This window comes from Euphorbia lathyris, chromosome 5 (genome assembly GCF_963576675.1).
Source record: "Euphorbia lathyris chromosome 5, ddEupLath1.1, whole genome shotgun sequence".
Lineage (NCBI taxonomy): Eukaryota > Viridiplantae > Streptophyta > Magnoliopsida > Malpighiales > Euphorbiaceae > Euphorbia > Euphorbia lathyris.
In genome coordinates, this window is record NC_088914.1 from 28,711,960 (window position 1) to 28,724,851 (window position 12,892).

The 12,892-nt window shown below is 32.1% G+C and overlaps 1 protein-coding gene across 2 annotated transcripts; it reads right to left on the reverse strand.

Annotated features, from left to right (window-relative positions):
• Positions 1 to 806: 806 nt before the first annotated feature.
• On the reverse strand, positions 807 to 4,113 carry LOC136228641 (probable ribonuclease P/MRP protein subunit POP5). 2 transcript variants are annotated; one of them, XM_066017089.1, is made up of 5 exons: positions 3,953 to 4,113; positions 3,783 to 3,850; positions 1,858 to 2,045; positions 1,627 to 1,764; positions 807 to 1,552 (listed from the first exon to the last, which is right to left on the reverse strand). In XM_066017089.1, the coding sequence occupies exons 3-5, from the start codon at positions 2,033 to 2,035 to the stop codon at positions 1,404 to 1,406; spliced, it is 465 nt and encodes a 154-aa protein (XP_065873161.1). In that variant the 5' UTR covers positions 2,036 to 2,045; positions 3,783 to 3,850; positions 3,953 to 4,113; the 3' UTR covers positions 807 to 1,403. The 2 variants fall into 2 exon arrangements, with proteins under 2 accessions (XP_065873161.1, XP_065873159.1); XM_066017087.1 differs by lacking the exon at positions 3,783 to 3,850 and having other exon boundaries at positions 3,953 to 4,111.
• Positions 4,114 to 12,892: the final 8,779 nt, after the last annotated feature.

Here is a 12,892-nt window from a genome sequence, read left to right on the forward strand (position 1 = left end):
CCATTTTACAACATTTTTCACCGTTTTTCTATTTTCTCTTTTTTTCCGGTTTTTCGTTTTTTTTTCACTTTTCACATTTTTTCGGTTTTTCATTTTTTTTTTGTCATTTTTCTCGTTTTCAATTTCATGTTTTTCTACTTTTTGCATTTTTGACAAGAATGTGAGGTAAGATTGAGATGTGAAATTTGAGAAATGAGATGTTAAATGACAATGTAATGAGAATTCAAATCATTTTTCTATGTAATGGGGATTACAAGATTTCTTTAACAAAATCTAACTCAAGATTTTCTCATTCCATTACAATGAAATTGTAACATGCAACCAAACATGGTAATGAGCCTTCAATGTAATGGTCATTGCATTACGAAGGTCATTACATCTTACCAAACGGAACCTTAGTGTATTACTAACAAAATTATAAACATTATGTTAAAATGCTAAAAACTAAATCTGCTACATACATATAAGTTAATCACAATTTTTTTTTATCCAATCGCCTAAAATATCTACTGGTTATTAATATAGTTACAAAAATATTTACGAAACTACTTCAATTTATCGACAAACTGGTTTGGAAAGTTTAATGTGAGTTAAATAACAAACAAGCTAGTCTTTTCAAATTTTCTATAGCTCAGAACTAAAAATTGATCTTGCTTAGAAACATCACTGTTAAATGTGCACCATTTCATATATTATAACAAAATCTACGCATTGCTTGAAACGTTAGTTAAATTTGGCTCTTATCTTGGGAACCAAATTAAAAGATCAAATTAACTATTCAATTTTGTTTCTTTACACAATACTGCTGTCTTAAAATTTATTTATTGTAGTCTCAAATCTGCAATCAATTCTTTGAAGCGGAAATTAACTATTTATAATTACACATTTTAAATTTTGATTATTAATATTAGGGATAAGGTACTAAAATAGGCACAAGGGTTTTGGAAAAGTATCAATTTAGGCTCTAGTACAAAATAACACTAATGTAAAGCTTAACATTTAAAAAAGAGTACCACTTTAGATATCGATAACAAAATATGACATGTCATTCATATTACCCCCGTTAAGTTCTGACTTCTCTCTTCACATACAATTGATAGAACTTAACGAAGTAATATGAATCACATGTCACTTTCTGTTATCGAGACCTAAATTGATACTCTTTTTTAAACGTTAAGCCTACATTGATGTTACTTTATACGTAGAGCCTAAATTGATACTTCCCCAAAAACCTTAGTCCTATTTTGGTAGCTTATCCCTTAATATTAACATGAATTTGTGAGGGAAAATATGTTTAAATTGGACATGTTGTATATGCAATGCAGGACCTTTTCATATCACAATTACTGAAAATTGAAATACCTTCCAACATCTAATGCTTGCAATTGCAATGATTCAATTGCTCAGTGCTCTAAAATTTTGATCTTTTCAATACAATTTAGCATGTGTTGAGCAACATCAGCTGAGAGACGCTCTCCAACCGCAAGCTTGTATTCTTCAAATTTCGCTTCATCACATTTTAAGGCTGCTCTTCTGCACGCCTTCATATTTCCTAACCCACCAAAAACATACACTAACTAACATCATTCAACACTAAATGAGATCATTTTAAGTAATAAGACATACCACTGAGGTCAAGTAAGTTGAATATCACTGAGCAATTCCCGATACTCCGAACCATGGTTGTTGCAGACCACACCTTTTGGTATTCCTCCCTTGAGGCCCTAATGACGCATAACTTTGTAATGGGATTCACATATTTCACTGCCACGAATCAAATTTTCAGAGATTATAAACAACATTATATGGCAAGATACAATCACAAACAATAGATCAGTCAAGAAAGAGGTTACTCACCTTGGAATGATCCAAGTGATGAAGCTAAACCACACTCCCCATAGTTAACCAAAATGCTATCTTTTATTGCTTTTGACACATTATATTGCGTAATTATCACAGTATCATCCCCGATGAGATCTCGATTAGGATCCACGAAAGCTTCCATTACCATGTATCTATTTTTGAATCCCACCATGATGTGCTACCTAGAATGTGAAGCCAAGCAGAGAACCAGTATCAACTATCAAGTGCTATTTCATGGAAAAATTCTGCAACAAATATTTGGTGGAGTTCCAATATAATGCAGTTTCCTTGCATGTTTATACAAGCACAAGAACACATATAAAAAAAGTTGTGCTCAATGCTCAATCTAGGCTTCCGATTTGTTAGTTAACCATCCATCACACCTAGTGCTTACAACATTACAACCAAAGCGCTACAGTAAAGGAGACCGAGTGCTAGTAAAACACTAAAAGCTATGCAGATAGCTTCAAAATTGACATTAGAAAAATTATAAAATGTAGTGAACATCTAAAATAAAATCAAACCATTCTCAGCAAGTTTATACAGCCATTAATAGGGGGAAAAAATGAAAACAGTCAAACTATGGCAATCACGGGAATGGAAAAAAAAAATCCAGGAGACTTATTTCTGTTCTACTCATTTACACAACCAGAAAGCGTTTAGACTTTAGATAGAACATAATTCTTTTTAAAGGAAGTACATTAGTACAACCTAACAAGACATGAATAGTACAACTATTTGAGAGATAAATACCACCTGATTGGGCAGTGATATGAGATTTTCCACCTTCCTGGGAGCAGTGGCGGCACCAGGATCCCGGTTGACCCGGGGCTCAAATATTTAATAACAAAATTTTCAAAACATCAATGAAAAAATAATAAATATTCAAAAGTATACAATTAATGTTACATGCCGACACTTTGTGCTAAGAATTACGGAAAAATAAAAAGAAAACAATAATTAAACAATAGTACATGAAATTCCGCAGGTAGCATTTTATTGTTTCATTAAGCAACCAAATTCACTTGAAATCATCTCCACTATTATAATTTATATGTTATGTTCTACTTCCACTATTATATGTGTTGAGATATAATCATATAGCAGCTTTGAATGTTCAATCTGTTCAAGACAAGTGGTTTGTTTTTTAGGGTATGTATGACTCCATAATCATTAAAATCGGTTCAGTTGTAGCCAAGTCAGGCGCCTCTTCACAGAGTAATTACATATTTGATGATCTCCATTAGAATCAATGTAGTTCCACTTCCACCCATCTTTCTTTTCCATGATATCAGAAGCCATGAAATACCAGAAGCCTCAAAAAGCAATTTAAGAAAACTGATGAGTTTATATTCTAACATTTACTAATAAGTATACAGCTTAAACAACAAAAGATGTAACCTACACAATGTCTACACATCATTTGATTATATTATCCAATGTCCAACTTCTTTCCTCATACCCTTCTTCCTTCCAACTAAAACCACTCAAGCAGCAGAACTTCATAAGCATAGACAAAAATGGAGCTGCCTAACAGCTCATAATGCACATCGACAACGAAAAATTTAAGCTTGATAAATTCCTCATTTCATTGGAGAAGATCCCTACTCATAAATAAACTCCAGCTAAGAGGACAGACACATGCCTAACTCTTCTAAATGCAGTCTGCCCATGATTATCTTATGGGAAAACGATACAAGCCTGGAAAAATATCTTTACATTCAGGGATTCGTTAGTGGTCCTAGGTTTAGTCAGAAAACAAAAAAAAAACGACCCGTGAATATTTCCATGAACCAATCAAGTTTCTTCTGTTGATTCTGCAATAGATGAAAAAAATAGAACTCGCAAGATGGGAGATGATGTATTTGAAGTATAATAATGCAGAGGATTTTGAGTTCACAGACAAAAATGAATCCAACCTGTTTGTGCAAACGCCACACAGAGAATCTAGAGTCTATGCTGTTGAAAGTCAAATTGAAAGAAAAACCTATTGAAAGACGTCAAATTAAAAGACAAATCATGTATATACTAACTAACCTAGGGCTGGGGATTTGAAATAAAAATTGGAAGACAAATAAACTACACTAACCTGGCTTGAGCTCAATTCCGGAGAAGAACAGAGGCTGTGGAAGCAGCGGCAATGGAGGATGGCTGAATCCTGGTGGTCGCCGTCGTCGAGACTGGAAAAGATGGTGAGAATAAAATGGATAAAGGAAGTGGCGAAAATGGATCAGAAGCTAGAGAAGAAAACCAAGTGGAGGGGTGGGTACTTAAACATTTAGGGGGCCTTTGGTTTAATACGGAATCGGAATCGGAATGTTACGGAATCAGAATCGGAATGAGGATTTATTTTGTTTGTTAATCCGGAATCGGAATCCGATTACTTTTAAGAATGTTTGGTTCAAATTTCGGAATTGGAATCAAAGTCAAAATCAAAATTAAAAAAAATCAAACTTTCTAATTTAATAAATAAATAAAATATGAAAACTATTAATAATAAACTAACCGAAAAAATTAATTATAAAAATATTTATAAATTAAATTAATATATATGATATTATATAGAAATTATTTGAACAACTAATATATTATATTATATTATATTATATTATATATCATATAGTATATATTATAGTATATAGTATTATAACCTGTATTATATAGTATTATAACCTGTATTATATGTACATGGTAGTTTTTTTTTATATTATATTACATATGTACATGTAATTATATGCATAGGGTAATTATATATTATATTACATATGTGTTATATGTATAGGATAGTTATTTTTTTTAGGTAGTTATAAAACGTGGTTTTTTTTATTATTATTATTAAATTTATAAGAAATGGGAATCAAATTTGATTGAAGGGAAAAGAATAGGGAATGGTTGATTCCCATAGTGGGGTGAATATGATTCCATTCCAATATCAAAATTATAAAACCAAACATTAACAAAGGTAATCAACCATTCTCATTCCCATTCTTTAGTGAAAAATCCATTAACCAAATCTTCTAACTTGTTATCCTACTAAATTGTATTTCATTTTTTATTTTATAAAATTACTTACCATACAAAATCTTCAAACTTTCAATATATCTTTACCATTCAATCTAGCACTACATATTATTATAAATCCAAATCTATACTTTTTAGGGATAAAGTACCAAAATAGGTTTAAGGTTTTTGAGAAAGTACCAATTTAGGCTCAACGTTCAAAATAGCACCAATATAGGCTTAACGTTTACAACATAATATCAATTTAGGTTTACCGTTTACAATATAGCATCAATTTAGGTCTCACGTACAAAATAGCACCAATATAAGCTTAACATTTACAAAATAATACGAATTTAAGCTTAACGTTTTACAAAATATATACAATTTAAGCTAAACTTCATAATTAAATTAATCATATTATATTATTTCCCTATTAACTTTATATGTTATCTTTTTATTTAGTTCTATATATTCTTATTTATTATAATACAATTAATTAGTATTCTTACACATTAAAATCTTATATTCGTTTTTCATAAATGATTCTATGACTGCTAAATTTCATTGCTCATGTATCAATATTATTTTAACTAGTGTTCAAAATATTATGGATATTCAATTACTTTTAGTTTGCATATAGTACATGAGCCATGAAATTTAGGAGTCATGGAATGGTTGATGAAAACAAATATAATATTTTAATGGGCAACAAAACTAATTAATTGTATTATACTCCAATAAGAAAATAGAACTAAATAAAAAGATAACTTATAAAGTTAATAGGAAAAGAATATAATATGGTTAATTTAATTGTGACGTTTAGTTTAAATTGGATATATTTTATAAACGTTAAGCTTAAATTCGTATTATTTTGTAAACGTTAAGCCTATATTGGTGCTATTTTGTACGTGAGGCCTAAATTGATGCTATATTATAAACGTTAAGCCTAAATTGATATTATGTTGTAAATATTAAGCCTATATTTATGCTATTTTGAATGTTGAGCCTAAATTGATACTTTCCCAAAAACCTTAGGCCTATTTTGATACCTTATCCTTACTTTTTAACCATAACAGTTTTAATAATTATCAAATTTGAAACAAGTTCCGATCGGAGGTCTTAGGCAGCCGCCTATACAACCTGCCCCTAGAACCGACCCTAGTTACGTTACTAAATCATCACTTCCTTACTTTCTATGCAAACACAACATGTTATTTCATATACCTTACCCATTTCACTTTACACTACTTTATTTTAATTACACTCAATTCAAATAAGATCTTAGATTAAATTTAATTTAAAATTTGTTTCAAAAGCCTAAATGGGCCTGATATGGTCCACTTTTATATTATACTAGAACGTTACCCACACAATGCTTCGTGATTTAGATAATGTATATTGAGTAATACCAATATTCGAATTTCATAGTTAAGAGAGGAAAGGAAGAGATAAGGAAAAATTAAAAATGCGTCAGGCTTGATTAACGATTACTCCACTAAAAAATCTCAAACTTTCATCAAATATTTTTTAGGAGAAATTTACATGGAATTACAAGTTTTAAAAGGTATTTAGAATTAAATCAGCCTTATTTTTTAATTTTATCAATTGAAAAAATCTTCTTTTCATTTTGTCAAATCCTAACACCCACGTTTTTATTTGAAGTAGAAAATAAGTAACTGTTTTTTTTTTAAATAAAAAGAATCAGTAACTGTTTGATATTTGTAAAATAAATTTTGATGTTTTTGATATATTAATTAAATGCTAATATTATTAGTATATATAACTTTTATGTAAAGAACCCTATTTTTTAGTACATCAAATATTTTAAATAGGACATTAAAGCAGATCCAAATATTCATGAGCAGCCTAAAAATTATAAGCATGAGATGCAAAATAAGACATCATAATTAGCAAAAAAAAAAGAGAAGAAAATACTAGCCATGTAAACTATGAAATAATGGAAAACTTAAGTCAAATTAAACTCATCAATGAAAATATTCATGTTTAACTTAAAGAATGACATTATGTAAGGATTCTCCATTAGTTTTCATTGAGGGATTCTCCGTCTTGTGTGTGGGAATCTATTTGTAAGGATGCTTCTAGAAATCTGATTTATGGTAATTAAGTTTTTATCAAAAAAAAAAAAAGAATGACATTATGTAAAAGAAAAACCAATCTATCACAAGAATAAAGATAATAATAATAATAATAACCAATCAATTAAAAATAAGAGTAACAATAAGCTAAATAAGTTAAGTAAAAGTGGTAGTAAGGATTTGCTAGACCTAGCTACCCCCTTCTTCTTCTTCCCTAGTCGCCCCCTTATTCTTCTACACAAGCCCTCCCTCTCTTTGCTCCGGATGAGCTCTCTTTTCCCCCCTTTATCTCCCTTTTATTCATAAAAAGGTAGAAGAAATCGTCGGCAACTTACATAACTGCTTGTTGGCCCCTATTTTCTCGTTATTAAACTCACATGTTATTATACATTATTTGAAACTACCATTAATAGAAATGAAATAGAATTGAGCTCTAGTGGTTCCTCGTAATATGCAGTAATAAGCTTCTTCAGTTTGTTGCTTCTCTTGACCTAGAAAAAACATTCATTACCATCCTACAGACACAAACTGAGCACACATTAATTAATGGGAAAAAAACAAGCACTTAGAGCTCCGAATTAAACAAGATCAAACTTATCAAAAGTATAACTCCAATCTAAAAGTATTTGGGAAGAAGAGCACACACAAAGCCTAAAATAAGAACAGGGCCACAAAGCCTAAAATAAGAAAACACAATCAATAAATTATCTATACGTATAAAAATGAAGAGTTGGAATAGTACTAATTTCAATTTGGTTCCAAATTCTTCCAATCTTACCTTTTTAAAAACTTTCCAATTTTATCCTTTTACTATTTTTACCCAGATTCTCCATTTTAGCCCCAAAAATACCTCACCTACATACTTGTTGATCGAAAAGAGAAAAGAAAGAATGTGAAAGTGTTGGGCAAGAAGAGAGAAGTAAGAGGTGACAGTTTGCAGATGGCCATGAGAGAGAATGAGGAAGCCCTAAAAGCCCAAGGCACTCAAACAATGTCGATTTATTGCTAGGTGGTGGGTATCGTAAACAGGGAGAAATCAGTTTGGGTGAGGTATTTTTGGGGCTAAAATGGGGGATCTGGGTAGAAATAGTGAAAGGATATAATTGAAAAGCTTTTAAAAGGGTAAGATTGGAAGAAGTTGGAACAAAATTGAAATCGGTACTATTTCACTCTTTCATTTTTACATGTATAGATAATTATATATATATATATATATATATATATATATATATATATATATAATTAAAATCGGTACTATTTCACTCTTTATCATTTGACATTTTTTAACACTGTTAGTCGGTTTCGACTGCCTTTGCTAATGGAATGAACCACAAGGTACCAATTTGCAAACTTTTAAACCACGTAGTTTATGTTTGAAAATGACCCAAACCACGTGCTTATTTTTATACTTTTCCCAAACTTAAATATGGGATAAGAAGTAAAACTTGACAACAAGTCATTAAAAAAGGGTATGAACTGCCTTTCTAGAGCACTTAGAAGACTCAAGGTATGCGTATGACCATTAAGAGTCATATATTTACTTTCATCACGGAACAACAAAATATATAAATATATAGTTATATATTTTGTTGTTCCGTGATGAAAGTAAATATAGCACTCTTAATGGTCATGCGCATACCTTGAGTCTTATAAGTGCTCTAGAAAGGCAGTTCATACCTTTTTATAAAAGATGGCCCGCCTTCAGACTCAAGTAGGTCATTTCAAAAAGAAATCATGAAGAATTTCGAATAACTCAACCTCTAGAAAACATCCATGGAGTTCATTATAATGAACCACCATACAACATTCTGTGGACATAACACGAACTATCTTGCATCATAGGAATGGGGGATATAGTGAATAACCTCAATATACGGGATTTAGTATCATTCCCCTCGACTTTTCAAGAACAACTCTACTTGGTAATCATTTACTAAAAGGATCTGCTAACAAAACTTCTCAACCATTCCACCTTTTGACTTGCTAGTTCAAGTGTTATAAATACGGATTTCATGGTTGACATGCAATACATGTTTGTTTGGATGATTTCCACGAAATGGCTCTATCGCCCAAGATAAAGACATAATCATTTGTCAAAACCCCAGTTCCAAAATAATCAAAAATTTATTAAATTGCAAACTCAAATACATAATACCTTTAAAGTATTTAAGCAATCCACTTGCTGAGGATCTCTTCTTTTTCTCTTTATTTCGTTATGTCATTCAATCTTGTAAACTAATCGAGCCCTTGAGTGAAACCCTCTTGGGGTATTCCAATTGAGACATGATAACAGTGGATAAATGAAAGTACCTAGAGTTTCTATCCCCTTAGGTAATCCAATCTTTTCTAGACTTTTGGAAGCAAAAGAATTCCTCCTGACATAAACCCTTGAATAAATCATGTTGCAACACATCGTGAAAGCGACATAGATTGCCATATGGCTGAGTTCCAATCTGCTTTTGGATACCAGTAATGTGGTTAAGTAAGGACCACTTACGAACGAAAATGTTCCCAAATATAGACTTATTCCAATCGATTGCTTCTTCCTTGAAATTATTAGCTTCCTGAATAGCATCATTGGCCGGTTTCCACATCGACTTAACAAAATCCTTGAAAAGAAGATGAGTCTCTCAGGCCAAGAAATACCGGAAGGGTTTGGCCACCAGAGGAGAATGATTGCCTTCAAATATAAAGAGAATCGGGCAGTGATCTGAATGCCTAAACGGAAGATTTAACACAGAGGAGTTCGGAAGCCAAAGTTTTTCAAGGTAATTCCCATAAGTTTTATCAACGCGAACAAAAGTCATGTTTCCCTTCCAAGTAAAATGGTGACCAGAGAATCCAAGATAAAAAAAAATACTACAACTATACATCTCTCTTTTGTGCCTCAAACAACTATTGATGTAATGAGAGATGCCTCCTTTTTTTATCCTGCATCGAAGATATATCATTGAAATCACCCAAAAGAAACCACAAACTTGAGATATCATTACCAATAGCAGCAAGATTTTCCCAAAGGAGCTTACAATTCCACGAGATAGGAGAAGCATATACGAAAGTAATTTTTTACAAATTTCTTTACCATTCCTTAGCACAGCACAATTAATAAACTGGGAATGAGTAGTTAAAACAATAATTGTAATAGCAGAAGGGTTCCAGAATAGCCAAATCCCACTAGACATGTGTTATGCTTCAGACCTGATACACGTCCAACTACGGAACTTGTTAATCACTTTGTCTGCCATCGATCCACTGATCTTAGGTTCTAAAATAGCAAAAAAAGCAGGATAAAACTGCTTAATCAAATCTTCCTGTTCGCCGCTCTACGGACATTCCAGGCTAAAAAATCCATAAAAGGATGAAAAGGAGGAGCGAAAGAGCACCTATTATGCAAGATAGTCACTCACGTCTCCACCACCACGAGTAGAATTATGACCATTACCTTTAGCAACACTAGAGTTACTACTCTTCTTCATATCTCTATTTATTTCATTTAAAGGTTTCAATTTATCATGCAAGACTTTGCTTTGTCAAGCTTATAAGACTTTTTGTGATAACATTTAAATTGTAAATTTCTCTTTTCCCCTGTTTAGCATGTGAATTAGCATTAGATTTTTTATTTGATTGATCATTTTCAAACAAAGGAGTGACAACATCAGACAACATAGAAGACCCTTGGGCATTCGCTGGAATTAATTCCTTTGTCAGTGTAATACTATCCGGGTTTTTTACAATATTCCCTTCATCTAGATTATTCAAAACATCAAACCTGGATCCTAAATTATTCTGAGCCCCAACTTCCTCCAGGTTACGCAAAGGGGAGTCCTTAGCAATAAGATTAGCAGTGTCAAAACTATGTATGTTCCTTTGTCTAGATGCAGTTCTCTTGGCAGCTCTTTTTGCCACCATTCAAGATCCATAATCATGTGTAATTTCCTCCCTAACAATGATTCTATCATTAAGTTCTTTATGTGTTCCATCAGTATTGCTCTCTTCCTTACGAGCAGGACAGGAATCAAAACCATGTCCAAACATCCCACATTGGTAACAAATATCATGGAGGCTTTCGTATTCAATTCAATAAATGGATCGGCGAAATCTAAATTTAGCCAAAAGTGGTTTAGTAAGATCCACTTCAATACACACTCTGGCAAATTTCCCACGTTCAGCACCTACCATCTTGGTATCAACATGATGGACTTTCCCTATCAGACTACCCAATCTATTCATGAACCTCTCATTATAATACTCAATATGAAGGCCTGAAAAACGCACACATATCACTATCTTCTTAACATACTCATCAGATGAGTCAAAGTGAGGTACCCAAGGTCTAATAGTTAGGCAATGGTTCGCCAGAATATACGGTCACCGTTCAGAGCCTTCAAATAACCTTCATGGTTAGCAAACTTGACAATGTAATAATCATTGGCAATATCAATAACTATGAAATTGCCAAGATTTGACCACATCTGCCTCAACCTCAATGCAAGATAGTTGAATGCAACATGCTTGCCCAACACTAATAATGAGAGAAAACTTCCAAAAACTCCAGAGGGAATGCTTCTCTTCCTAGACAAGTGAATAGTAGGGCAAAGCGGATCATCATCCTCATCCATCTCTGATTCTGCGTAATGATCCTCACACCAATCAGAAGCGATTTCAGATAAATGATCATGACTCTCAGAATCCTCAGCGGCAGCCACAGATTTCCATGAAAGCTTCCTACGAATCAGCGGTTCCAGTAATTGTTTGGGATTTTGTTCTAAATCTTGTGGAAAACCATTACTACCTTTAGGTTTTTTTGACTCTATGATCTGATGGTTTATTTGATATCGCTGATGTTTCAAATGAAACATGAGAAGGACACTCAGTCACCGCTGTTTTAGATGAGGCATGAGAAGGACGCTCAACCGTCATCGTTTCAAAATAAGAGAGGGAGGACGCTCAATTGCCAACCCCATCACACGATCTACTATATCTTAGCAATGTACTCTACACAAGCCCAATTTCTCCGCTCCATCAACATCGACGCCGCCGCGTTTCACAGAATCAAATAGCAGCATGACTCTCTTCCTGTAATGAATATGAGAATGATATTTTACATATAATTTCATATAGCATTTTAACATGTACTTGTATTTAACCTGTCACACACTTGAAATTGTCAATTTGAATTGAGTTGTCTAAATATATTACATGCCACATCACTACCTAATCAGTAAATAATAAATCCAAAATTTTAGCTATAATAAATTCCAAATTGATAAGTATAAAAATAGGGTACAAAATGCAAAAAAGTTACAAATTAAGAGGTGGAATTATACATTAAGCCGAAAAAATATAGCCTCAATTTACCAGGAAAAAGTATCTTATCCTCATATGTCAGAAGAATTGTTTGTGCACATTTTCTAATTTCATAATAGATTTGCAAATAAAATACTTTTTAAACTTGAAGAAATATTTGCTTTTTTTTCCAATAGGCAACAATATAGGAGATCATCTTTTAATTTGTTTTACATTTTTTCACAAGCATGCTATCTTTGATCTATTACCGATAGAACAATAACATGACAGAAATTTCAGATATCTCATGGCTAAAATGAAGGCAAACACATTAAAGTGGTGTTTGATAAAACTGAAAATTAAATGCTGAAAAAATAAATACTGAATTTTAAGTGCTGAACATTATAAATGCTGAAAATATTGAATGATATAAGTTTTATAAAAATATTAGTAGATAATGTTTAACTTAAAACGTTAAGTTAAATATTTTGACTTATCAAAATAAGCGATTTCTAACTTAATTAACCAATTTAAGTGGTGGAAAAACAATCGTTATCAAACGCACTTAAATTAAATAAGTGCTTAACATTTTAATTTAAGCAATTAAGTGCTTTATCAAACAAGGTCTAACTTATGGATCCGTC

Excerpts from the sequence above, each read along its gene's own strand:
- LOC136228641 (XM_066017089.1), bottom strand. The coding sequence starts at position 2,035 with ATGGTGGGATTCAAAAATAGATACATGGTAATGGAAGCTTTCGTGGAT. Across the intron at positions 1,765-1,857 it reads ATCACTTGGATCATTCCAAG|TGAAATATGTGAATCCCATT; the intron begins GTGAGTAACCTC and ends GATTCGTGGCAG. Across the intron at positions 1,553-1,626 it reads CAACTTACTTGACCTCAGTG|GAAATATGAAGGCGTGCAGA; the intron begins GTATGTCTTATT and ends TTGGTGGGTTAG.